This window comes from Diabrotica virgifera, chromosome 5 (assembly GCF_917563875.1).
Source record: "Diabrotica virgifera virgifera chromosome 5, PGI_DIABVI_V3a".
NCBI classification, from domain to species: domain Eukaryota; kingdom Metazoa; phylum Arthropoda; class Insecta; order Coleoptera; family Chrysomelidae; genus Diabrotica; species Diabrotica virgifera.
The window spans coordinates 62,903,256-62,928,873 of record NC_065447.1 but is presented as its reverse complement, the minus strand read 5'-3'; the positions used below and the strand labels follow the sequence as shown (position 1 = coordinate 62,928,873).

The following is a 25,618-nucleotide window of genomic DNA, read 5'->3' as shown; positions in this document are numbered from 1 at the left end:
GCCAGTAATAACATATGGTTCCGAAAACATAACTTTGATTAAACATTCTGTAAATAAATTAAGAAGGACCCAAAGAAAAATGGAAAAAACAATGTTGGGAATAACAAGAAAATAGTCCTGAATCCCGCGTACCAAATAAAAGATTATCAATAGCAAGCTGAATATTTGTCCGTAGATTAACGGTCTCGAGTCGGACAAACTTTGATGTATGGGAACGCTGGAACAGGGAATCTTTAATTGTGTAACGTGATAAACGTGTCATCCTGACAAGTTCATGATTGTGAAAAATAGCAGGCTGCTTTTAAGTTTACTCGTTATATAATATATGAAAAAATGTTTGTCCGACAAAAATGTTGGGCATTTTAACCAGTTTGACACATAGAACATGTCAAATGACAGGAATTATGTTGGTGATTGATAAATAGTAGTCTGATTTTTGCATGAGAGTTTAATGAAAGGGTAAAAAATCAATTGGAAGTTCTGTCTGATAAAATTCATGGGAAGTTTTCGTAGTCCGACGTTCGAAACTGTCTATATCTTACAGGTTTCGACGTCGACCTTCGAAAACTTCACATGAATTTTGTCGGACAGAACTTCCAATTGATTTTTTATCCTTTCATTACGCTCTCATGCAAAAATCAGACTGCTATTTATCACCAACATAATTCCTGTCATTTGACATGTCCTATGTGTCTGACTGGTTAAAATGGCTAACATTTTTGTCGGACAAACATTTTTTCATATATTATAAGTATAACGCTGATGAGCCCCGATAAAAAGACAATGAATGAAATAGATTATACCTTAACGAAAAATAGAAACCTAGTAAAAGACGTATCGGTATTAAATCAGTTTGACCTAGGAAGCGACCATAGAGTAATAAGAACAAAACTAGTAATAAACAAAAAACTAGAAAGAAAAAGAATACATGAAAAAATATACAAGTGGACATCTGAAGAAATAAAAAATAGTGAATTTAACCCTTATCCGGGCAAGGTTGGTCCAACGGCCCGAGACGCCAATTCTTTTATCATAAACTGATAGAAAAATTTTTGTTGAATTTTTATGCATCACTGAATTTGTTTAGAAGTATGTTTCCTTCAACATAGTCATGAGCTATTCAAAATATTCATTATAATTTTTGAAATTATTGCGTCGAAAGGATTTTGTCACGTAAAGGGGCAACACGGGCCCGTCGGACCCTTTTTGTATTTATACCTAAAGTCTAAATCTTTGTCACAGAAGTTAATCTGGCAGTCAGGTAATGTTTTTGTGGATTATCTAAACGACTTTTATGAATCCAGAAATCCAATAATATAGTTAGACTTTAACTGCAACAAACAACGTAAACGTCTCTGTGATGTGAACATCAAAGCGATTCTTACAATAGGGGTTATATCTATTCTAAATGAATTTTAAAAACTGGTAATCATTGTTGGAATGCAATAATATTGTTAGGTAGGTACTTATACATATTTTGAAATAAATAATGCATCTGCTATCGGTCGTTTGACATCGATGTTAGTGTCGACAATTAAGCTCCTAAAATTATATTGAATTGCAGTGAAAGTAGATAGTGCGAATAAAATGTCATGAAAACCATTATCAGCTGCAGAACTACAAGATATTTTTTATAATTTATGGGATTCTGATGATGAAGAATCTCCTGAAGTAGGTGGCATTGAAAGTGACTCTGAAATTGAAGATTATCTTTCGGAAGCAAGTGAAGAGGATGATCAGCAAGTAGTATTGAGTGATAATGAAGAGGAATGTGTAGCTACAAGTTCCCAGATTTCATAGTATGTAATTATTGAAACTAAGGATGGAATTAACTGGACGAATCAACCACAACCGACAGGAGGTATGCGATCCTGCGACATAATAAAAAGCAAAGTGCACAAAGTAATGTTAGCCCCTAGTCAAAGTGTAGATGATCCTGTTGATTCCTTTTGTTTGTTTGTGAAAGAAAAAATTGTGAACGAAATAGTAAAGTGTACAAATAAAGGAGCCGAAAAAGTCTTGGGAATAGAGAACTGGAAATATTGCGACTCTAGAGGGCTATATATGCCTTTATTGGACTAGGTACTACTAACTGCAGGGCACCTGAGTGCCAACATCCATAATGTAGATATACTTTGGAGTAAGTTTTATGGACCTACTATACCATGGGGTTAAAACAATTCAAAAATATGCTAAGATTTATTCGATTTGACGATAAGGGCACGAGGTCTGAACGAAGAAAGAACGACAAAGTAGCAGCAATAGGCGATGTGTGGAATCAAGTCAAATAAAATTTTGAAAAATACTATTTACCAGTAAAAAACATAACGGTGGATGAGCAACTTGTTCCGTTGTTTATTACTCGAAATGTTTATTACTTGTGAATAAATATATTTTCTACAAAAGTTTTCTTGCATTTCTTTATTTTGTGCAAATCCTTCAGGTAGATCGCACCCTCGAGGTAGACCGCATACTATAGTAGCACGTTTTCTTTTAATCTAGACAATTTAAATTTAACTTTAATAAACAATCAAAAAAGAATATTAGAAACATATGGTTAAATATAAATAGTACATTCAAGAACAGTGGTGGGCCCGACGGACCCGAGTTGCCCGGTTACGTAAGTAATGTGTTGCCCGGATAAGGGTTAATAAAAAGATAATGCATGCATTAAATCAAGTTAACATGCAGCAGATAAACTCCAATGATATTGATGATTTGAATAACCTTATAACCGAAACAGTGAACAAAAGCATTCTGCAACTGGAAAAAACCAAAAACAACACACAATGAATTAGACAAAGGAATATTACAACAAATAGAAAAAAAGGAAGATCTTAAATAAATCTAGCAAAAAGGGAACCGAAGAATATAGAGAACTTAATAGGCGGATTAGAAAAGGAATCAGAAAACAAAAAAGAAAGGAAGAAGAAAAATTAATAACAACAACTATTGAAAAAATAAGAGTATGAAATGCCTCAGACCGACACTAGGACGACGTCAGATAATAGCATTAATGGGAAAAGACGAAAATGAAATCACAACTAGAGAAAACATACTGAAACGAATAGAAGAATTTTACACGGAACTATACAGAACACATCAACAAGTACGATAAAATGAGACCAGCACGGAAATTAATAAAAAATGTTGGATCGGAAATAATGCCAAAAGTAACAATTTCAGAGGTAACTACAGCATTGGAAAATATGAAGAGAAATAAAGCTGCAGGAGAAGATAGGATTACCATAGATATGATATTAGAAGGAGGTAAGGAACACATTGCAATTATAACGAAGCTTATAGACAGTTGTTTACACCAGGGCAAAGGCCCTAAGAGCTGGAACAACTCTAAAGTAATCTTATTACACAAGAAAGGTGATGATAGAAAGTTGGAAAACTACAGGCCCATAAGACTACTGTCACACCTGTTTAAAATACTCACCAAAGTCATAACTACCCGACTAACAAGGAAATTAGATGAATACCAACCATATGAACAGGCAGGTTTTAGAAAAGGCTATTCAACTTCCGATCACCTGTTACCCATAAAAATATTAATAGAAAAATGTAACGAATACAAGTTTCCAGTTTTTATAGCATTTGTAGACTATGAAAAAGCTTTCTACGCTATAGAACACACGGACGTAATAAACGCAATGCAAAATTATAGAATAGACAGCAGATATATTAGAATCAATGGGAAAATCCCAATAGTTGGCTGTATACCATAGTTTAAAAAACTTCTACAGAAGTAAAAACTTCAAATTGTATTCTGGTATAAAATCGTTTATTTAAAAACTATCTAAAAGTCATCCACATGGATTGCAAAACGTTTTCGTTCTAATCAGAACATCTCCAGTGCATTCCGCAAAGTAGTTGTAACTAGAACACCAATGAAGGTGGTAACTTCATAATATATGGCTTACATTATAAATTTTAATAAAATATTGTGACTAATAGTCGATGTAAAAAGATTAAATTATGTATGTGCCTAAAGAGCAACATGCTTCCTTGCTCGAAAAACTAGGTACTTGCCATTTCAATTAGCACAGACCACAGATATATCAGTTGGTCTGTGCTAATTGAAATGGCAAGTACCTAGTTTTTCGAGCAAGGAAGCATGTTGCTCTTTAGGCACATACATAATTTAATCTTTTAACATCGACTATTAGTCACAATATTTTATTAAAATTTATAATGTAAGCCATATATTATGAAGTTACCACCTTCATTGGTGTGCTAGTTACAACTACTTTGCGGAATGCACTGAAGATGTTCTGATTAGAACGAAAACGTTTTGCAATCCATGTGGATGACTTTTAGATACTTTTTAAATAAACGATTTTATACCAGAATACAATTTGAAGTTTTTACTTCTGTATAAGTCAGATATATTAGCTTAATAAAAGAAACTATGAACCAAGCTACAGCTACATACTACCTAAATGAAAATTAATACACGAACCCTGTACCATTAAACAGGGGAGTCAAACAGGGAGACACTCTATCACCCAAACTGTTCACCTTAGTTTTGGAGGACGTGTTTAAAAATCTAAATTGGAAATATAAGGGAATAAACATCAAGGGCCGCTACCTCAGTAATCTACGATTTGCGGATGACATAATCCTGATAGCTACTGACCTACAAGAACTGCAAACCCTGCTTTCAGAACTACACACAGAATCTTCTAAAATAGGACTGAAAATGAATTTAAACAAAACAAAAGTCATGCACTCCGAAGAAACAGTGACAATAATAAACGACAAAGTTATAGAAAAGGTTGAAGACTATACAATATGTCCCTGTAAGTTGTATCCATATTGAAAACTTTTTTATTATTAATTTTACGAAAAAAGTTATTCTTCATAAAAAGCTCTGCATGGTCGAAAACCTAAGATTTAACCATCAAATATCAAATTTTTTGAATATTATACGAGGTATGTCAAAAAATTTGAATTTCACTCAAGAGTAAAGTAGCTTTATTCTTCACAATATTGAAAATTGCTATTATCAAAAGTTGTTTGGAATTAAAAACTATATTCTAGTATGCAATTACATCCTTCTTGAAATTTTTTTTTTTTTTTGAAAAATTATGGATAACTAACATTATTTGAAGTTATTACATTTCAGATAACTCTTTTATTATTAATTTGAAGAAAAAAAGTAATTCCTAATAAAAAGTTCTGCATGGTCTAAAACCTAAAATACAACCATCTTATGTCAAATTTTATCATTTTTATACGAGGTATGTCAAAAATATGAATTTGGCTCAAGAGTAAAATACGTTTATTTTTCACAATATCAATAATTGTTATTCTGAAAAGTTATTTAGAATTAAAAACTGTGTTTCAGTATGTAATTACATCCTTCTAATTGAAATATTCTGAACTATAAAGGTACTTTACTTTTGATCTAAATTTATCTTTTTTGACATACCTCGTATAATATTAATAAAATTTGATATAAGATGGTTGTATTTTAGGTATTCGACCATCCAGACGTTTTTATTAAGAATCACTTTTTTCGTAAAATTAATAATAAAAGGGTTATCAGAATTGAAATATCTGAAAATAATGTTAGTTGTCCATAATTTTTCAAAAAAAAATTTTTTGTAGTTAGAACGATGTAATTGCTTATTGGAATATTGTTTTTAATTCCAAACAACTTTTCATAATAGCAATTTTCAATATTATGAAAAATAAAGCTACTTTACTCTTGACTGAAATTCAAACTTATTGACATACCTCGTATAACATTCATAAAATTTGATATCTGATGGTTGAATCTTGGGTTTTGGACCATGCAAAACTTTTTATCAAGAATAATTTTTTTCGTAAAATTGATAATAAAAAGTTTTCCATATGGATACAACTTACAGGGACATACTGTATATACTTAGGACAAAAAATAATACTAAATAGGGAAATTCAAACGGAAGAAATAAAAAGAAGAAGAAAGTTAGCATGGGCAGCATTCGGCAAACTGAACTATATACTCAGAAATCAGCAAATTCAACTACATCTTAGATCTAAAGTTTTTGATGCATGCATTATTCCGATATTAACATATGGGGCACAAACATGGACAATCACAAAAAAGAATATGAACATACCCAGAGTCACTCAACATGCGATGGAAAGAGCAATGCTTGGCATATCACTTAAGGACAGGAAAACAAACACATGGATAAGACAGAAAACCAAAGTCACCGATGTGGTACAAAAATCGTTAAAATTGAAATGGGTATACGCTGGACATGTAGCTAGGAGCGATCTAAACAAATGGCACAGAACAATTCTAACCTGGAGACCATACCAACACAAAAGACCCAGAGGCAGACCTCCTATGAGATGGACAGATGATCTGAAACGAACTGCCGCGCCGGGAAAAATTGGCTACAAGTTGCGTACAACAAAAAACAATGGAAAAAAAGACTTGAAGAGGCTTATGTTCAGATGTGGACGTGAATGGCTAGACGAAGAAGAAGAAGAAAGTATAACGCTGGCTATTGAATAAACTTTAAAACAGGCTGCTATTTTTCACAGTCATATACTTGTCAGGATGACACGTTTATCGCGTTCCACAATTAAAGATTCCCCTGTTCCAGTGTTCCCATACATCGAAGTTTGTCCGACTCTACACCATATCTATGGACAAATTTTCAGCTTGCTATTAATAATCTTTTATTTGGTACGCGGGATCCAGGACAAAGAGATATGGTACCAAATAAGATAGTGAGAGAGAAGACTGAAGTGACAGATGTCATAGAAAAAATCGTACAAGCCAAATGGAGATTAGCTGGATATGTAGCAAGTTTAAATGGTAATAGGTGGAACAAAAGACTCATATAATAGAGACCTAGAGAAGATAGAAGAAAGCGAGGTAGACCACCAAAAAGATGGATCGTTGTCTTGAGAAATTGAGAAAACAGTGGGAAATTGAATACAGAAGGCACAAGATGATAACCAAAATTTCTAGTAGAGGTGTGGACCCTTTCTGAAGATTGTATGTGTGTGCATATGTGTGTTTGTGGTACGTGTGTGCATGGATGAATATATCTGTATGGCAGTGGCGGCTGGTCAGAGGAGGCAAGGGAGGCTTAGCCTCCCCATAAATTTTTTACACGTGCTACACTGTTTTGTTTACTTTGCTATTTTGCTTCGCCTTAGAGATATCGGAAAAAGTTATTTGAACATGTTATTCCAAATAATATTGTAACCCCACATAACAAATTTCATCACAAAATTCGCACTTTTAGTTTTTTCATTATTTGTAGTCAGGATCCTAAAATCGCAAAGGAGGCTGCTGGCTGGAAAATGTACCTTGCTAATTCTCCGCTCAGCCCAGCAGCGTTTAAGCATGGTAGTTTAAGATTAAGGAGACCCGGTCTCCTTAGAGCTGCATTATCGCTTAACGCACACGCTGCCCGGAGATTGGGCAAGGGCGGCTAATCGGTCAGTAGCCTCCTCTGCGATTTTAGGATCCTGACTACAAATAATATGAAAAAACTAAAAGTGCGAATTTTGTGATGAAATTTGGTATGTAAGATTAGAATAATATTTGGAACAACTTGTTTAAATACCTTTTTCCGATATCTGTAATGTAAAGCAAAATATCGGTAATTTACCGTGTTTTTGGATTCGCAGTAGGCCGCTTTTAGAATTTAAAAAATTCAGTTGAGTATCTTAAAAAATGTGAACCTTCAACCTGAATGGACTGCAAAACTTCAAATCTGTATTTATTTTGATATGCATATCTACTTACAGAGATAGGATTGTTAACAAATAAACGACACAAACTTTGGTAATACACTTTTACAATTAGACTATTTTTAAAATGATATCATATTATGAAATTGTGAATTATGATGATATTATAAAATGTAAATAAAAAATGGTCAAAAAAATGGGGCCTTAAATTAGATTTTTTTGGCGGATTTTTTGTGCTAGTGCAAATTTGTCTAGATATTTTACAGTTAGGTATAGCCTCCCCTATTGTAAAAATAGCGAGCCGCCACTGCTGTATGGGTGTTTGTATGTGGGTGTATTTATGGGTGTGTAGGCCCTTTAGATTGAACGAAAAGTGATAGAGATAGATAATAAATAATAAAGACAAAAAAAATGGAAAAACTAAGAAAAATTTAAAGGACCCGGCACAAACCTTATGGAAAATAGGTCCCAGTGGATGTCGTTCATACTTTGGGAAAATACTCTTTGAAGCATCCTGATAAATAGTTCTTATGGGCACAACTCAATCGTATGAAGAATTTTCAAGATATAGAGGCCCAAACTCGAAAAATTATAAGATTTACGGGGTATTCCAATTCCGTGAGTTACTGCTTATTTGGCAACATGCAGAAGTTTGGATCAAGGAATAGTACTAGTAGTCTAGGATTTTTTCCTGGCTATCCAATGGCGACCTTTACTTTGACCTTGACCTTCAACGGACGTCATCTTCTAGAGTTTCGAGGGTTTTAGACATTAAATTGATATAAACAGATTACTCATGGGTTTTTGGGATCGCAAAACACGAATATGCCATCAGATTTGACCTCCGGATGACGTGGTGGCCAGGGCCACTGCAAGGGACGTCATCTTCTAGAGTTTCGATGGTTTTCGGCATTTAATTGATGCAAATGAATTACTGGAGGGTTTTTTGAGGTCGATAAACACGAATATGCCACCAGAACCGACTCCCGGAGCACCTGGTTTCCAAGGTCAATGAAAGGGGCTCCTGGAGTTTCGAGGGTCTTTGGTACTACATTGATGCAAACGGATTACACATAGGTTTTTGGAGTTGCTGAACACGAATACCCCATTAGAACAGACATCGGAGTACCTGGTGCCGAAGGCACGTCATGATTTGGAGATTCGAGAGCTTTCGGTACTAATTAATGTAAACTGATTACTCACAGGTTTTTGGGGCTGCTGAACGTGAATTCGATATCATATCCGATATCATATCTTCTGGAGTTTCGACAGGTTTCGGCATTAAATTGATGCAGATGGGCATTACTCATTAGTTTTTGGGGCTGCTAAACACAAATACGCCATCAGAACAGACACCGGGGTATCTGGTGCCTAAGGCACGTCATCTTCAGGGGTTTCGAGAGTTTTCGGTACTAAATTGATGCAAGCGGATTACTCTTGTGGTTTTGTGGTTGCTGAACACGAATATGACTTAGATAAAAGACTCTGGAGTATCTAGTGACCACGATGAATACCACTATCAAAATAGAATGTAGTAAATCGATATTAAAATAAATGAAGGAAAAGCACTGTCAGATATAAATTGAGTTTATATTTTTTATAAATAACTAAAACAATTGAATAGCACAATATAGTTATTTTATTAATATTTTTGACTTTGAAAACAGTATAATGGACGTACAAAGGACAGGTTACAGGGGTTGGGGATCAAAATAATATCTGCAAATTTGTGTCAATATCTATATTCGTTATTGTTTTGATGAATATAGATGTTGTTGACCCATCAGATATAAAACCTGTGTTAAGCATAACTCGGCATCAACCACGTGGACGTATTAACAGGTATTTGATTCCATGTTGTGAATGTGCATGTGAGTATCGGTGTGTATGGGTTTATAGCAACTCCAAAAACCTATAACTAATCCGTTTGCATTAATGTAGTACCAAAGACTCTCGAAACTCCAAGAGCCCCTTTCATTGACCTTGGAAACCAGGTACTCCGGGAGTCAGTTCTGGTGGCATACTGTGTTTAGCGACCCCAAAAAACCCTCCAGTAATTCATTTGCATTAATTAAATGCCGAAAACCATCGAAACTCTAGAAGATGACGTCCCTTGCAGTGGCCCTGGCCACCACGTCATCTCCGGAGGTCAATTCTGATGGCATATTCGTGTTTTGCGATCCCAAAAACCCATGAGTAATCTATTTATTTCAATTTAATGCCTAAAACCCTCGAAACTCTAGAAGATGACGTCCGTTGAAGGTCAAGGTCAAGGTAAAGGTCGCCATTGGATAGCCATGAAAAAATCCTAGACTAATACTTTTCCTTGATCCAAACTTCTACATGTTGCCAAATAATCAGTAACTCACGGAATTGGAATACCCCGTAAATCTTATAAATTTCCGAGTTTGGGCCTCTATATCTTGAAAATCCTTCATACGATTGAGTTGTGCCCATGAGAACTTTTTATCAGGATGATTCAAAGGGTATTTTTCCAAAGTACGAACGAAATCCACTGGGACCTATTTTCCATAAGGTTTGTGCGGGGTCCTTTATGAAAGAGCATTAAAACCCAAGCTGAAAGTGTAAAGCAGAAAATAAACTTACGTGCATAGAAATCTGCCCACTTAAAAATTTGGTCATTTTTGATGTCTCATATTTCCTAAACCTGTTGGCCGATTTAAGTGATTTTTTGAACATGTTATAGCCTGATTCTTTAACAATATCACTGTAATAATATTGTTGCTAAACAGGTAAATTTTTATTGTATACCGGGTGTACGAATCAAACTGTGTTTTTTTCTCGAAGTTCGCATCACCCTGTGGAATATTCTAGCATTTATAAAATACTCAAATTAAAACCCAACTATAGCCTCAGGTTTTCTTAACATTGGATAATTAAAAAGTTAAATACTTTAACAACTAGATAATATGTTCTTCATCAATACACGGTATTTCTAAATAAAACCGACAAACTTTAAGGGGTAATTCTGCATGAAAAAATAATGACAGTTGTCTTTATAAACGTATGTCCGCAAATGTTTCGTTTCCGAGATACGGGATGTTGACTTTTTCTTAAAAACTAACGATTTATTTTATGACTTTAAAACAGGTTGAGATCTGCCAATAAAATTTGGTGGGTTTTAAGACGTATTTATTGCACATTTTTTGACATACAACTAAAAATTTAATATTTACCATTAGTGCACATACGTGTAATATGACCGATCATATTACCCGTATGCACGCTAATGATGAATATAAAATTCTTAATTTTATGTCAAAAAATCTACAATAACGATCTCTTAAATCCTACCAAATTTCATTTGCATATCTCAACTGGTTTTAAAGCAATAAATAAATCGTCAGTTTGTAAGAAAAAAGTCAACATCCCGTATCTCGGAAACGAAACATTTGCGGACATACGTTTATAAATCCAACTGTCATTATTTCAGGCAGAATTACCCCTTAAAGTTTGGCGCACTTATTTAGAAACACCGTGTATTGATGAAGAACATGTCTAGTTGTTAAAGTACCTAACCTATTTATTATCCAACATAAACGAATGAATCAAAAAGCAGAATGTTAAGAAAACCCGAAGCTATAATCGGGTTTTAATTTCAGTATTTTATAAACGCTAGAATATTCCACAGGGTTATGCGAACTTTGAGAAGGAAACGCAGTTTGATTGGTACACCCGGTATACAATGAAAATTTTCCTGTGTAGCAACAATATTATACAGTAGTATTGTTAAAGAATCAGGCTATAAAATATTCAAAAAATCACTTAAATCGGATGACAGGTTTAGGAGATATGAGACATCAAAAATGACCAAATTTTTATGTGGGCCGATTTCTATGCACGTAAGTTTATAATAAGATACTTACAGGGTCGTCAGCAACGTTAAATCCATCTTTCTTTAAATTTTCTTTATACTGCTTGCTAGCTACCACATAGAGTTTCTTCTGAAAGTTTATCTTTTTTAAATGCGCTACTACAGCCATGTAAGGATTAACCAGTTCTTCTATATTTTGTGATAGTTTATTGTTTTTGAGTCTTTCGAATAAAACAGATATAGGTGCACCTGTGTAATTTGTTACAAATCCAATTTTTTTCCCTATGGTTCTAAGATTGTCCATGCATTCCACGGCATCCGGAAATGGTTTCCATAATATCCACAACACGCCTACAACAAAAATCATTTAATCTCGAGTAATCTTGTTAATTAGATTTATTTTTGTAACATGTCAAAAATCCGGTTGTCAAATTTCCGCTATTTTATTAAATTTTATTTTACCCTGTACGTACATTTTAACTCTTATACATATTTCTTCATGAAATAATATTAGGCAGATATTACCTTTTTAACAAAACAGCCGTTAGATATAATAAAACTCCAATTAATCTTTTAGTCCATTGAAATGTTACATTTAAGATTGCATTTCTTAGAGGAGTCAATTTTATTTTTGTAATGTGTAGGCGGGTTCAGTGAAAGCTTAAGTTCAAATTTTTGTGGTGGCCGCCGTTGTCCCCCGGCCGCCATCTTGGAAAAAGGGGTGCAAAAGGATTTCGCGCTGTATCTCCTAAACTAGCAACCATACAGGAAATCTAATTACGCATAAAATATAGGAAATTAAATTTTCTACAATTTTATATCTATTACTTTTTATCGTCAAGTGACCAACAAAAAAGTTATAAACAAAAATAAGAGAAAATTTTGTAAGAAGTTTATTTTTGGAGGTTATAACTTTTTTTTCGTTCATTTTACAATAAACTAACATCATAGCGATTTTATAGAGGATTTTTCAGCGAATAATTTCCACTATAAAGTTGTTTAATTTTTATTTAGTTTTTATTTATTATGATTTTAACATTCCTATGCTATTATTAAGCTATTTTTTACCCTTTTCCCGGCCACCCAGTGGCGGCCCGTGAGGTAGTGCCATAGAGCCATGGCACTACCTTGCTAACTATCCATATACATATTTTTTATCTTCAAAACTTTTTAATTCCTATTAATTTTTTTGTGTGTATTTCTTTTGATCTTCATAAATTATATAAAATATGGCAACTATGGGCGCAATACAATCCCTGCCGACAGCGGAGAGTATTCGACAGGAGAATCTCCTTCGCGCCGAAGTCAGTACTGGCACGAGTAAAGAGAGAAAGATTTTACGAGCATTATATATGTAAGTGACAGAGAAAGAGCTATATTGGACTATTAGTAGTATACCTTCACATTAGAATCTCTGTGCCAGGCACGAGGGTATGAAGCCAGGTCTATTTATTTTGAGTTTCTTTACGTGCTGGTTTGTCGCTTTTATTATGTATATTTTCTGTTAAAAAGTTTTTGTATTTATAATTTAACTTTTGGTGCATCATGATCGTGGGTATTTTGATAATATTTTGATTATTTCTTAAGTTTAATTTATTAATTGACAATAAAGATTAGTATTTTAAAAATTTTTTTGGTGGTTTTTCGCTAGAAAAAAAAACTACAAATGTTATAAGGTGTTGTGGAGCTTTCGAGTTAGCTTTAAGAGGTCACGACGAAAAAGAAAATTCAGAAAATAGAGGCATATTTAAGGAGCTGGTCAATTTTAGCGCCGAATTATATTATTCAAAGTACCAGATCTTTCAAAGAAACACATTTGAAGAAACTATTAAACTTTTAAGTATTTTAGTTACCATTCCTATATCAACATCTGAAGCAGAACGCTGTTTTTCGATGTTTACATCGAAACCTAGTGCTTTAGGTATGCTATCTGCAGAAAAGCATTTTGTAAATTGTATTGATAATTTTAATTATAAAGTCATTGAAAACTTTGCAACCAAAAAATAGAAGAATGAACTTCATATATCGTAAACTTTAAAAGTGACATTACAAAAATTTGTGCATGTGTGTGAATAATGAAATAGTATTATTTTTATAAATTGGTAAATAGAGACTAAATCGTAATAACAATTTTCAAGCACTATCAGCAGTAAATGCTGGTGGTAGGTTAAGAGGTTTTTATTATTAATTAATTTACGGAACTGTTTTGATCAATGTTGGACAATTGCTTGGCACCTCAGATCAATAAACTTAAGATATGTACATAAGATAAAAGTATCCGCGCATATTTTTTTTAGTTTTTGTTGTCAGTATACCTTTTTTTGACAATATCGTGAATCCGTCACTAAAAATTTTGGCGGCTGCCCGAGTTGTGGCACTACCTTCTTAAAGTGGTACGAGCCGCCACTGCGGCCACCTATATGAGGTAGAGTCTGGAGGCGCGTTTTTTGTGTGGTAACCCCAATAGGCCTAATCCACGGACAATTTCTAGACACAATAATATTATTTATTATTATATGTTGAAAAATATCTATCATAGTTATTATTTTTTAATTTTTTTCGATGGTCCAGGCTGCGAGTCAAGATCTGAATCAGTATCTGAGGTGAATTTTTGTGGTATAATGAGAGTTAGAGTTGGCGTCATTGTCGGTAATTCATCTACCAATCCATTTTCTTCAATAATTAATGTTGATATGTCCACGATGTTGCTGCAACTTTCACCACCACAATAGAGGCACACTGCTGAACATTTGAGGTCTGCTTTTCGGCAACCACATGCACTTCCAGTTTCCATTGCATCTGCTAAAGATGAATTTCATAAGCTCGGGGGTACAGGAGGCTTGGAAGTTTGGATTGGTATCCAAAATTTTCCATGCTTTTTCCAGCCCCAATTTTCTGGATCACAATGTTTACCGAGCCATGACTGAATCTGGTGATACACTCGTAGTCTGTGGAAACAGGCTGCATTTTGTGTTGAAGGAAGTGAGAAGAGATTAAATGCATTTTTTGTCACTGTTTTAGCGAATCGTTTGTATCTCAGAGTTTCCAGAGAATTGTCTTTATTTCCGCCATATAAAGAGACGAAAACCGTTGGCCGACAACAGTGAGTAAATATAGCTCGACCTTCCCACGGACAAATAATTTTTCTTAGTTAATGATTAACCTTTGTAAAAGATACAATTCACAAGCTCACTGCTATTTATGGCATGAATCTTTAGCAAAACGTGGCCGAAATGAAATTGGTTTCTGCCTGTTCAGTACCTTACCAAAGATTTAGATCCTGACGTCGAACACCTAATAATGTATTCAGACTGCTGCTGTCCTGGTCAAAATCAAAACAGTTTTATAACAGCAGCTTGTTTAACTGCTTTACAATGCTCTGCAAATTTAAAAATTATCGTTCACAAATTTTTAATGCCCATGTGTATGGCATACATATGGAGTGCGATACGGAGCATAGTCTAACAAGATAAACTGGAGAGAGTTTCGTTGGTTACGATATGAAAAATCTAGTGAAAAATCTAGTAGAATCTAGATTTCTCTTCTAGAAACTTAGAAGTTTCAGTACAAGTTGTCCCTTGACAAAGAAGAGCTTTTATGATCATAGATTTAGAAAAGAGGGGAAAATCGGCTACAAATTTATTACCCAAGGAGGCATAAAACAAGCTTGTGCCTATAAGGGTAGAAAAGAAAAATTTACCCACAGATAAAGACTTAGCTGATTTGCTCCCGGTTCTTCAACTTCTGACGACGAATAAAAGTTTGAACTATCTTTAGCTATTAGGCTATTATTCTACATTCATAATCAAGATGCAGTAGAAATAAACAAACCGAGACACGTTAACTGTTACAAGGAGCACTCCTGAATCATGATTTACAATGTATAAAATTTGTAAATCATCATATGTGATTTACTATAGGTTTGTTCTAGCATCAGTTTTAAACGGTTTGAAACCATCAGCGAATAGTGGACCAGCGCGAGTCGAGGGGATAGCACTGGTGACTGTATTATGTTCTCTCACTGACCAACTGTTTGCTGACGGCTTTTGACTAGTTTGACTTTTTGCTAGAACAAACTTAATGTATACACATTTTAAATCATGATTCAGGAGTACCCCTTGTAACAGTTAATGTGTTTCGGTTTGTTTACTTCTACTGCATCTTGAGTGTGAATGTAGTATAGTAATTAATGTATAATGTTTTTTAATATTTAAATGTACGTTGCAAAGCGATCTTGTAATTAAATTTTCCATTATCCTGTGTAATCACTTTTATGCTAAATTACAAAGGGGGTAAGTCATGTGCGTATTTGTGACAAATGAGGTAATTCAATCAAATATTGCTTTAAACATATTTTGCTCCCAAATATTTAGCAAAAGAATTTTAATCTATGTAGGAAAAAAATCTGTAAAAACAAATTTCAAGTAGATTATTATTCTAAACATCTCTAAAAAATAATTATTTTTTTGTAAAATTTTAAATATCGTTTCTTTCGTTTTAAGTCCAGCAAATGAAGCATTTTGGCTCGCAATGTTTTCGTCCAACATGGATTTCCTTGAAATTTTCACAGAAGGTAGGGGATAGTCCAAGCATCATTTTATATATAGGGTGTCCCAAAAGTAGTGGAACGGTCGAATATTTCGCGAACTAAACATCGGATCGAAAAAATGAGAAATACGTGTTCAATTATTTTCAAAAATCTATCCAATGGCATCAAACACCAACCCCCACTACACCCCCTGGAGGTGGGGTGGGGGGTAACTTTAAAATCTCAAATGGAAACCCCTAGTTTTTCTTGCAGATTTGAATTCGTTACCTAAAAGTAAATAACTTTTATTCAAGACATTTTTTCGAACTGTGGATAGATGGCGCTATAATTGGGGGAAAACGATTTATCCTGATACCATAAGTAAATTATAGAAACGGTCTAATATCTCGAGAAATACACTTCCAAATAAGAAACCAAAAAACAGGTTTTTAATATTTTTCGAAAACCTATCGATAAACACCAAAAATGACCCTCCAACCCACCCCCTGGAGACGGGGTGGGGGTAAACTTAAAATCTTAAATAGCAACCCTCACTTTTTATTGCAGACTCGAATTCGTCATGAAAAATTAAGCAACATTTATTCGAAACATTTTTTAAAATTGCTGATAGATGGCGCTAATAAATCGTATTTTTCCAATTAAAGCGCCATCTATCAACAATTATAAAAAATGTTTTGAATAAATGTTGCTTAGTTTTTCATGACGAATCCTAATCTGTAATAAAAAGTGGGGTTGCTATTTAAGATTTTAAAGTTACCCCCCACCCCAAATCCAGGGGGTGGGTTGGAGGGTCATGTTTAGTGTTATTCAATAGATTTTCGAAAAGTATTAAAAACCTTTTTTTTGGTTTATCATTGGAAGTGTATTTCTCGAGATATTAGACCGTTTCTATAATTTACTTATGGTATCAGGAAAAATCGTTTTTCTCAATTATAGCGCCATCTATCCACAGTTCGAAAAAATGTCTTGAATAAAAGTTTCTTACTTTTACGTACCGAATCCAAATCTGCAAGAAAAACTAGGGGTTTCCATTTGAGATTTTAAAGTTACCCTCCACCCCATTTCCAGGGGGTGTAGTGGGGGTTGGTGTTTAATGTCATTGGATAGATTTTTGAAAATGAATGAACACGTATTTTTCAGTTTTTCGATCCGATGTTTAGTTCGCGAAATATTCGACCGTTCCACTACTTTTGGGACACTCTGTATAATGCCGCTGTACGTAAAAGCCTTGAAGGTGGTTGCCACCCCATCTCGGGGGTGGGAATTTTTTAATAAATTTTAACCATATAAATCGATGTAAAAAGTAATCCTAAGAAAAAAATGTTTTGTACATTTTCTTCGTAAACCTAATATTTTCCGAGTTCTTCGCGCTTGAAAGTAACAGTTTTTCGACGAAAAAATCGACTTTTTTAGAGGGGTTTTGAGAATACCTCGAAAAATATGCTTTTAAAAAAAAAAGTAGATATCAAAATTGTATCTTTTAGTAACACAAACCAAATTATTTTCGTAAAATATCCTTAAGACACTTACAAACCGAGAAGCGGCATGTTAAAAATTGCTTTTTTCGTCAAATGCATAATTTGAAATATTTAAAGCCAAATAACGGAAAACTTTGCATTTTTCGAGGAAAACTTAAATAATCTTTCTTCCAATATATAATTAGACCTATCAAAAGAAACAATAAAAAGTTTATAGCATGAAAATTGAGCGACTTATGATCAGAAAAAGGTCGGTACCTGCTTTTCTCTACGAAAAAATCAGTGAAAACAACCCCCTAACTACCCTCCTAATTAAAAATTGGTCTTCACCTTTCTGTAATTCCTTTTATATTTGTATTATCAATACAACCAACAAGTTTGACCTATCTAAAAGGCCTAATTTTAGAAAAATTGTAGTTTAAATAAAAATTGATTTTTTGCAATTTGGTATTTTTTACTATTACTTCAAAATATCTTCGAAAATACTGGAGATACTAAAAAAATGATGGACTACTAAATTGTAGATATTTTAATATCTAAATTTCTTTTGTGAATAGATTTTCATTACAGTGAATAGATAGCGAGATATAGCTGTTTCAAACTTCTATTTATGAGCAAACACTCCTTATTCGAGCCCTTTAAACCCACTCCAATTAAAAACTAAGGGATCTACGGAATTTAATTTACACAGTCTTATAGCTCTTCAAAAATCTTACAAGATCATTTTTAAAAAGAGAAAAACCAAATGCAAAATATACAAAACCCCGATAAAACCGGTCCTTATATATGGATCAGAGACATGGACACTGTCGAAAAGCGATGAGAACTTATTAGGTACGTTTGAACGAAAAATCCTTGGAGACATAATATTTAAGGGGGTAAAAGAAAATGACGTATGGCGCAGAAGATATAATTTTGAACTATACGCAGCATAGAACAAACCCGACGTCATAACATCCATAAAGATCCGACGTCTGCGCTGGATGGGCCATGTTGAACGAATGTTGGAGACCGAAACACCAAAACATATAATGAAGCAAACACCAGTAAGGAGAAGGTCAAAGGGAAGACCCAAACTTAGATACATGGAACAAGTGGAACAAGATCTGAAAACACTTGAGATTACGCACTGGAAGAACAAAGCAAGGAACAGAACAGAATGGCGGAAAATCCTAGAACAAGCCAGGACCCAAAAAGGGTTGTCGAGCTACTGATGATGATGATGAAGAAGAATAGCAAACGTAAAAAATAAACCAAAAAACACATTTAAAAACATAAATAAAAAACAGAAGCGGCTCTAATTATGCTAAATGAAACCAATTGTGTCGCAAATTCCTCGGTAGAATGCAGTGGGATGTGGTTACCCATACTGAAAGAGGAAGTCAATAGAAAGAAAATACCACGATTAGTAAGTCAATAACATATCGAGTTAGTACATATTTTATATTTTAGTATTACTTATTGTATATCTTTGTATTATTAATATTATTTATAAATTGAACATATTAAAGTCAGAATTTGGTATTAATTTTTGAAAGTAAATTAAATGTAAGACCACATACTTACGATGTCGGTATAGTATCACGAGGTTTTTTCCTGGTTTACCCTCGTGATTTACTATGGAATCTCTAACGCGAGAATTTTACTGTCATCGTTACATTTGGTTGTCTTTTTAAAGACAGATCACATGCTATGATTTTTTTGTGACGGATATTCTTGAGCCAATACAATCATGCTGGGATCTCTCGTCAGATCATTCTCCCATTCTAATTGACCTAGACTCCAAAGTCATACTCAGAAATAAGCCTCCAGTCCTAACCAATAACCAAACAAATTGGAACATATTCCGAAGTGCATTAACAGAACAAATATCAACGAATTTGCCACTTAAAACAGAAATACAAATTGAAAATGCAGTACAACAACTTACTACCTCCATACAAAAGGCGGGATGGAGTGCTACACCTGAACAAACATTATGGAAGGAAACCATAAATTGTTCTCTGAGTGCAAAAAACATGATTGAAGAAAAAAGAAAACTTAGGAGAAAATGGCAAAACACACATGCACCTATTGACAAAGAAAATCTAAACAGAATTACCAGAAGACTTAAAAATCTATTAAAAGAAGAAAAAAACAGGGGGATTCAAACTTACTTAGAAAATCTGACTCCATTCAAAGACACTAACTATTCGCTATGGAAGGCGACGAGAAAAGTAAAAGGACCAAAAGACGCCATACCTCCTTTAAAAAATGCCAAAGGTAAATGGGCAAGAACAGACACAGAGAAATCCGAGACATTCGCAGAACATCTTTCGACAGTATTTAGTCCCTTTACTAGAGTAGTACCATTAGAACAAGAAGAACCATTTCATTCTTTTCTTGAGGCTCCATATCAAATGGAACTGCCAATCTCCAAGTTTAATATTAAAGAAGTAAAACAGATAATAAATAATGAGATACAACCTAATAAGGCACCAGGATTCGACCTCATAACGGGTAAGGTCCTTCAGGAACTAACCGATGATTGTTACAGAATAATCACTATGATCTTTAATGCTATGTTAAGTCTGCACTACTTCCCGTTGCAATGGAAAGTGGCACAGATTATACTAATTCAAAAACCTGGAAAAGATCCAAAAGATGTCAACTCATACCGACCGATAAGTCTGCTCCCAGTCATCTCTAAGGTGTTTGAAAAACTTCTGTTAAGAAAAATAAAACCAATATTAGAAGAGAAGAGTCTCATACCTGACCATCAATTCGGATTTCGTAATAAACATAGTACAATAGAACAAGTTCACGGACTGTACACAACAATTAGAACTAGTCTCGAAAACAAGCAATACTGCACTGCAGCCTTTTTAGACGCCTCTCAAGCTTTTGACAAGGTGTGGCACACAGGACTTCTGTACAAATTAAAGAAAAACCTACCTTACACTTACTTCAAACTGCTTCAATCATACCTTACAGAAAGGAGATATCTGGTAAAATATAGTGAAGCCTATACAAAAACTCTACCCCATCCTATCTGGTGTACCTCAGGGTAGTGTGCTCGGACCGATCCTATACCTAATATATACGGCTGACTTGCCAACAAGCAACGACCTAACACTTGCAACATTCGCAGATGATACTGCTTCCCTGGCCTCTCATGGTAATCCAATAATAGCATCAGAGAGACTGCAACTACATCTGAACAAAACAAATGAATGGCTTAAACTCTGGAGAATTAGAGTAAACCCCTCAAAATCCACATACATTACATTCACTCTAAGAAGAGGTACATGTCCAGAACTTAATCTCGATGGACATCCTTTACCTCAAAAGGATGACGTAAAATATCTAGGTATTCACCTTGACAAACGACTAACTTGGACCAAACATATATGGACGAAAAGACTTCAACTGGGAATTGTATACAGAAAACTTTACTGGATGTTGGGAAAAAACTCTCACCTATCGATCGATAACAAGCTGCTTATATACAAAACAATAATAAAACCCATTTGGACATATGGTTCGCAGCTCTGGGGATCAGCTAGCAAATCTAATATTATGAAAATACAAAGATTTCAATCCAAAACTCTAAGAACAATCGCTAATGCCCCTTGGTACATCCATAATGACGCAATACATAGATATCTTCAGGTACTATCAGTCTCCGAAGAGTGCAAAAAATCTTCTGAACAATATCAAAATAGGTTGCGGGTACATCCAAACACCCTGGCACACAATCTTCTCAACAAGCAACAAGCGAAGAGATTGAAGCGATATGATCCCTTGGACCTACCTAACCGATCCTGACAGAGCCTACAGCAGAGGAAGCTACGTCTTCAACAGCGTCCAGCCATTGTGTTCTGTGAGAGTTTTAGTTTTAGTTTTCGTGCTCGCGTATCAGTGTATGTGCGCATCTCACCGGTAAACAAGGTAATGTGTGTGTCGTGATGCTTTGGTCACTGGACCTTACATCTCTCTGCCATTGTAAAGACAAACAATTTTACTTATTGTTTTCATTGTAAAACAGATTGTAAAAAAACTTGGATGTTAATAAAAAAAAAATATTCTTGAGTTGGGATTAATTTCATGTAATCGAATGAACTATCTTTTAGTAAAGTCGTCCCAGGAACGCAACTCATAAATATTGGCGATATCATTTTAAAGTCTTCTACTTTAAAATGTATAATATACGTCTGAATTGACAATATAAATGAGCCAGATTAAATAAATTATTAGAAGAATTTTTTTACTTAGCAACAACATTTTTGTTTATTTTAGTAGTATTTTGTATTTTGACAATGACACCCGATTTGGGCGTCGAAACGTTAATAAAATTATTTTTTCAATTTAATTGTGGTTTATTTCCCATTTAAATAGTTAATCATATAGTAGTTGCGACCAAACATAATATTCGACGAACCACAATCTGACGGCCATACTTAATTTCTTATTTGTAAACATTCACGTATTAGTATGGTATAGTTAGACCCAAACCCAGACATCCAAAGTGAAAGTTATCCTCCAACACCAAATTGTTCTATATGGTCCACATAATGTTCAGAAGAAATTCACACCATTTTGAGCGTCGGGTTTGGTGGGGAGAGAGGGGAGAAATCTGCAAATTCGTAGTTTTTTAGGTTTTTCGTCAATATTTCTAAAACTAAGCGGTTTAGCATGAACAACCCTCTACACAAAATTGTTCTACATTAAATTTAAAATAAAAAAGGCCCGATGCATAACCCCTCTAAAATGAACGGTTCCAAAGTTACGGAGGTATTATAGTATAACTGGTCCAAAAAAAGGCCTAACCCAAACATCCAAAGTAAAATTTTTCCTTCAACACCAAATTGTTCTATATGGTCCACATATTGTTGAGTAAAAAGTTACACCATTTTGAGCGTCCGGTTTGGGGGGGGGGAGATGGGGGAGAAATCGGTAAATTAGTAGTTTTTTACGTTTTTTGTCAATATTTCTAAAACTATGCTTTAGCGTAAGGAATGTTCTATAGAAAAATGTTCTACATAAAAATTTAAAACAAAAAAGGTTTATACATAATTGTTATAAAATCAACGGTTCCAGAGTTACGGAGGGTGAAAAGTGGAGGTTTTCGATACTTTTTATATTTACCGATTTCTCCCCCCTCTCCCCCCCAAACCAGACACTCAAAATGGTGTGACTTTTTTCTGAACATTATATGGACCATATAGAACAATTTGGTGCTGGAGGATAACTTTCACTTTGGACGTCTGGGTTTTTGGTATAGTTATATCATAAATATTGCCCAAAAAAAATAAAAAGTATCGATAACCTCGACATTTCACCCTCCGTAACTCTGTAACCGTTGATTTTATAACAATTATGTATAGAACATTTTTTGTTTTAAATTTCATGTAGAACATTTTTGTATATAACATTGTTTACGCTAAAGCATAGTTTTAGAAATATTGACGAAAAACGTAAAAAAACTACTAATTTACCGGCTTCTCTCCCATCTCCCTCCCAAACCGGACGCTCAAAATGGTGTAACCTTTTACTGAACAATATGTGGACCATATAGAACATTTTGGTGTTGGAGGAAAACTTTTACTTTGGATGTTTGGGTTAGGTCTTTTTTGGACAAGTTATACTATACTACCTCCGTAACTTTGGAACCATTCATTTTAGAAAGATTATGCATAGTGCCTTTTTTATTTCAAATTTAATGTAGAACAATTTTGTATAAAAGGTTGTTCATGCTAAACCGCATAGTTTTAGAAATATTGGCGAAAAACTTAAAAAAGTACGAATTTACCGATTTCTCCCCCCACTCCCCCCCAAACCCGACGCTCAAAATGGTGTGACTTTTTTCTGGACATTTTGTGGACCATATAGAACAATTTGGTGTTGAAGGATAACTTGGTACCCGGTGAGGTTTCAAGTTCCTCAAACATTATGTTGGTGCTCCGTGCTCGGTGTAACTGCTCCAATGGATACGGCATGCGCTCCTATACATATAAACCGCCATCAATTGGATCGCCAATGGTGAGCGCTGAGCGTGAGCACCAAACGTATCCATATGTGGAGCAGTTACACGGAGCACCAACGGGTGCTCCATTGGGTGTTCCATTTAGGAAGTTTTCATTCGTTCTCGAGTTCAGTAATTGATAAATTACCTTCATGTGCTTCCGGCTCACAACTCACAACCATCATTATAACCAGGGGGGTTTGAGTGTTATAACCTCTTGTTAATCCTTTGGCATTAAATGTATACACCGGTAAACAGAGACGGCTGCGTTTTACGTGTACCTATAAACATATTGAAAATATTCTTCGAAATCCGAAAACCTGGTCAGAGCTGACCCAGCATCATAGATGTTACGTAGAGGAAAAACTGTAATTTGCATGTTCACGAATGATACAAGAAAAAATAGATTGAAACAAATAAGGAGAACTTACGATAAATCGGATTTGTAAAAAAATATTTTATAAAATATTAAGAAATAAGTGAATTTCGGATCAGGCTTGACCCAGACTTCGTAATCCGAAGGTTAAGTAATTTTTAAGGTCGAGGGGGCTCTTTTTCTTCAAGTTCTTTCAATATCCTCATGTGAAAATATTTGTTGTTGTCCAACAACCACTGTTTACATCATATTCAATAAATAAAATTGCAATTATAAAAAGCTGCAAGACATAACCACTCGTTTACATTAACAACTATAGAAGATTATTATGTACAACATTGTCCTATTTACTATAACCACAAATACTCTGAAATTATGCCACAATTCGATATGCAGCAGCATGATACATTGCACCGTGTGTAGACAATATTGCTGTACTGCAAGCAATACGATTTTTGATACGACCTAAGGTTCAATAAGCAGTAAGATAAATCATTACGTGTGTAGGCCGTTTAAGAGACAGCCACCACTAGGTTTACCGCACAAACATTAATATTGTTACAAAATTCTATTTTAATATAGCTAAGTTAATATTGTGTACATACATTCATTTAATAATATTCCTATACAGATGTGTGGCGCTGGTCACAATCTCTTCATGTCAATAATAATTCATAGATAAAATAAGCCTATTGTTAGGTATGTATATTATATAACAGAGTGCATAATAAACATACAAACATAAATTTTTTATTATTTAATCTAAAATAAAGTTTCTGTACTTACCATCTAAATCTGTCAGAACATAATCAAAACTATCAATAAAGTTAAGTTGTTCTTCCTTAGGAACTTCCGCAAGATTCTTCAGACTTTTCGTCGTCATATTAACAAACAATTGCCTACTTAAAGCGTAAGTTTAACGTCAATTGTTACGTCTAAACGAGTAACGGTGTTATTTAAGTACAATGTGTTTGCTATATATTCGCAGGTCAGGCCTAGTTGAATAAGTGGTCATATTATAGTTTACCGCTATCATTCGTATGGTACAGCAGATAAGATTATGCGAAAAACAATCTTATCTCAAAAAAATCTGTATCTCACTAATAAAACGGATAGTAAGTGTTTTGTTTTATTTGACGAGATAAAAGGTTCGTCCAGAATCTTTGTTTAAGTTAAGAGTTTAATTAATAAATCATTATATTAATTTTCAATCCCCCTCTGTGGTTCAGTGGTAGGAGAGCCTACCTTTGTATCCAAGGGTTGCGAGTTCTAATCTCATCTGGGTAGAAAATTTTTTATTTATTAAAATTAATAAATGAACATAGTTTATATCCTTTTTGGGATCGGTACTCACCGGAGCGACCGCAGAAGTCGCGTGTCAACCGATATGACTGATACCGCCCAGTCGTGTATTCTCCTTCGGATGGTATTTTCTGATTTGTTGGCTTAAGAAGAATTGTTACCAATCTGCCTTTGAAAGAAAAAGCTTGCGGAGAAGATATATACAACTTTTTTTTAATTTTGTAAAACAATACGAGCTACCGATTTACAAACTAGTGTGTATTACAACATATGGTGCACCATCCATGGTTAACTGACGTTAACAATGGATGTGTTGAGTGTTGCATTATGTCGAGCTAACGATGACTTTCCATCATTTTGC

The 25,618-nt window shown here is 34.3% G+C and overlaps 1 protein-coding gene across 1 annotated transcript in view; it reads right to left on the bottom strand.

Annotated features, from left to right (window-relative positions):
• The window catches only part of LOC114325150 (uncharacterized), a 61,650-nt gene extending 36,649 nt beyond the window's left edge, over nucleotides 1-25,001 (bottom strand). The window contains exons 1-2 of the mRNA XM_028273105.2: nucleotides 24,742-25,001; nucleotides 11,601-11,899 (exon numbers count right to left, since the gene is read on the bottom strand). Coding sequence (XP_028128906.2) covers nucleotides 11,601-11,899; nucleotides 24,742-24,838 — 396 coding nt within the window. The 5' untranslated portion in view covers nucleotides 24,839-25,001. The remainder of the gene's footprint in view (nucleotides 1-11,600; nucleotides 11,900-24,741) is intronic.
• Nucleotides 25,002-25,618: the final 617 nt, after the last annotated feature.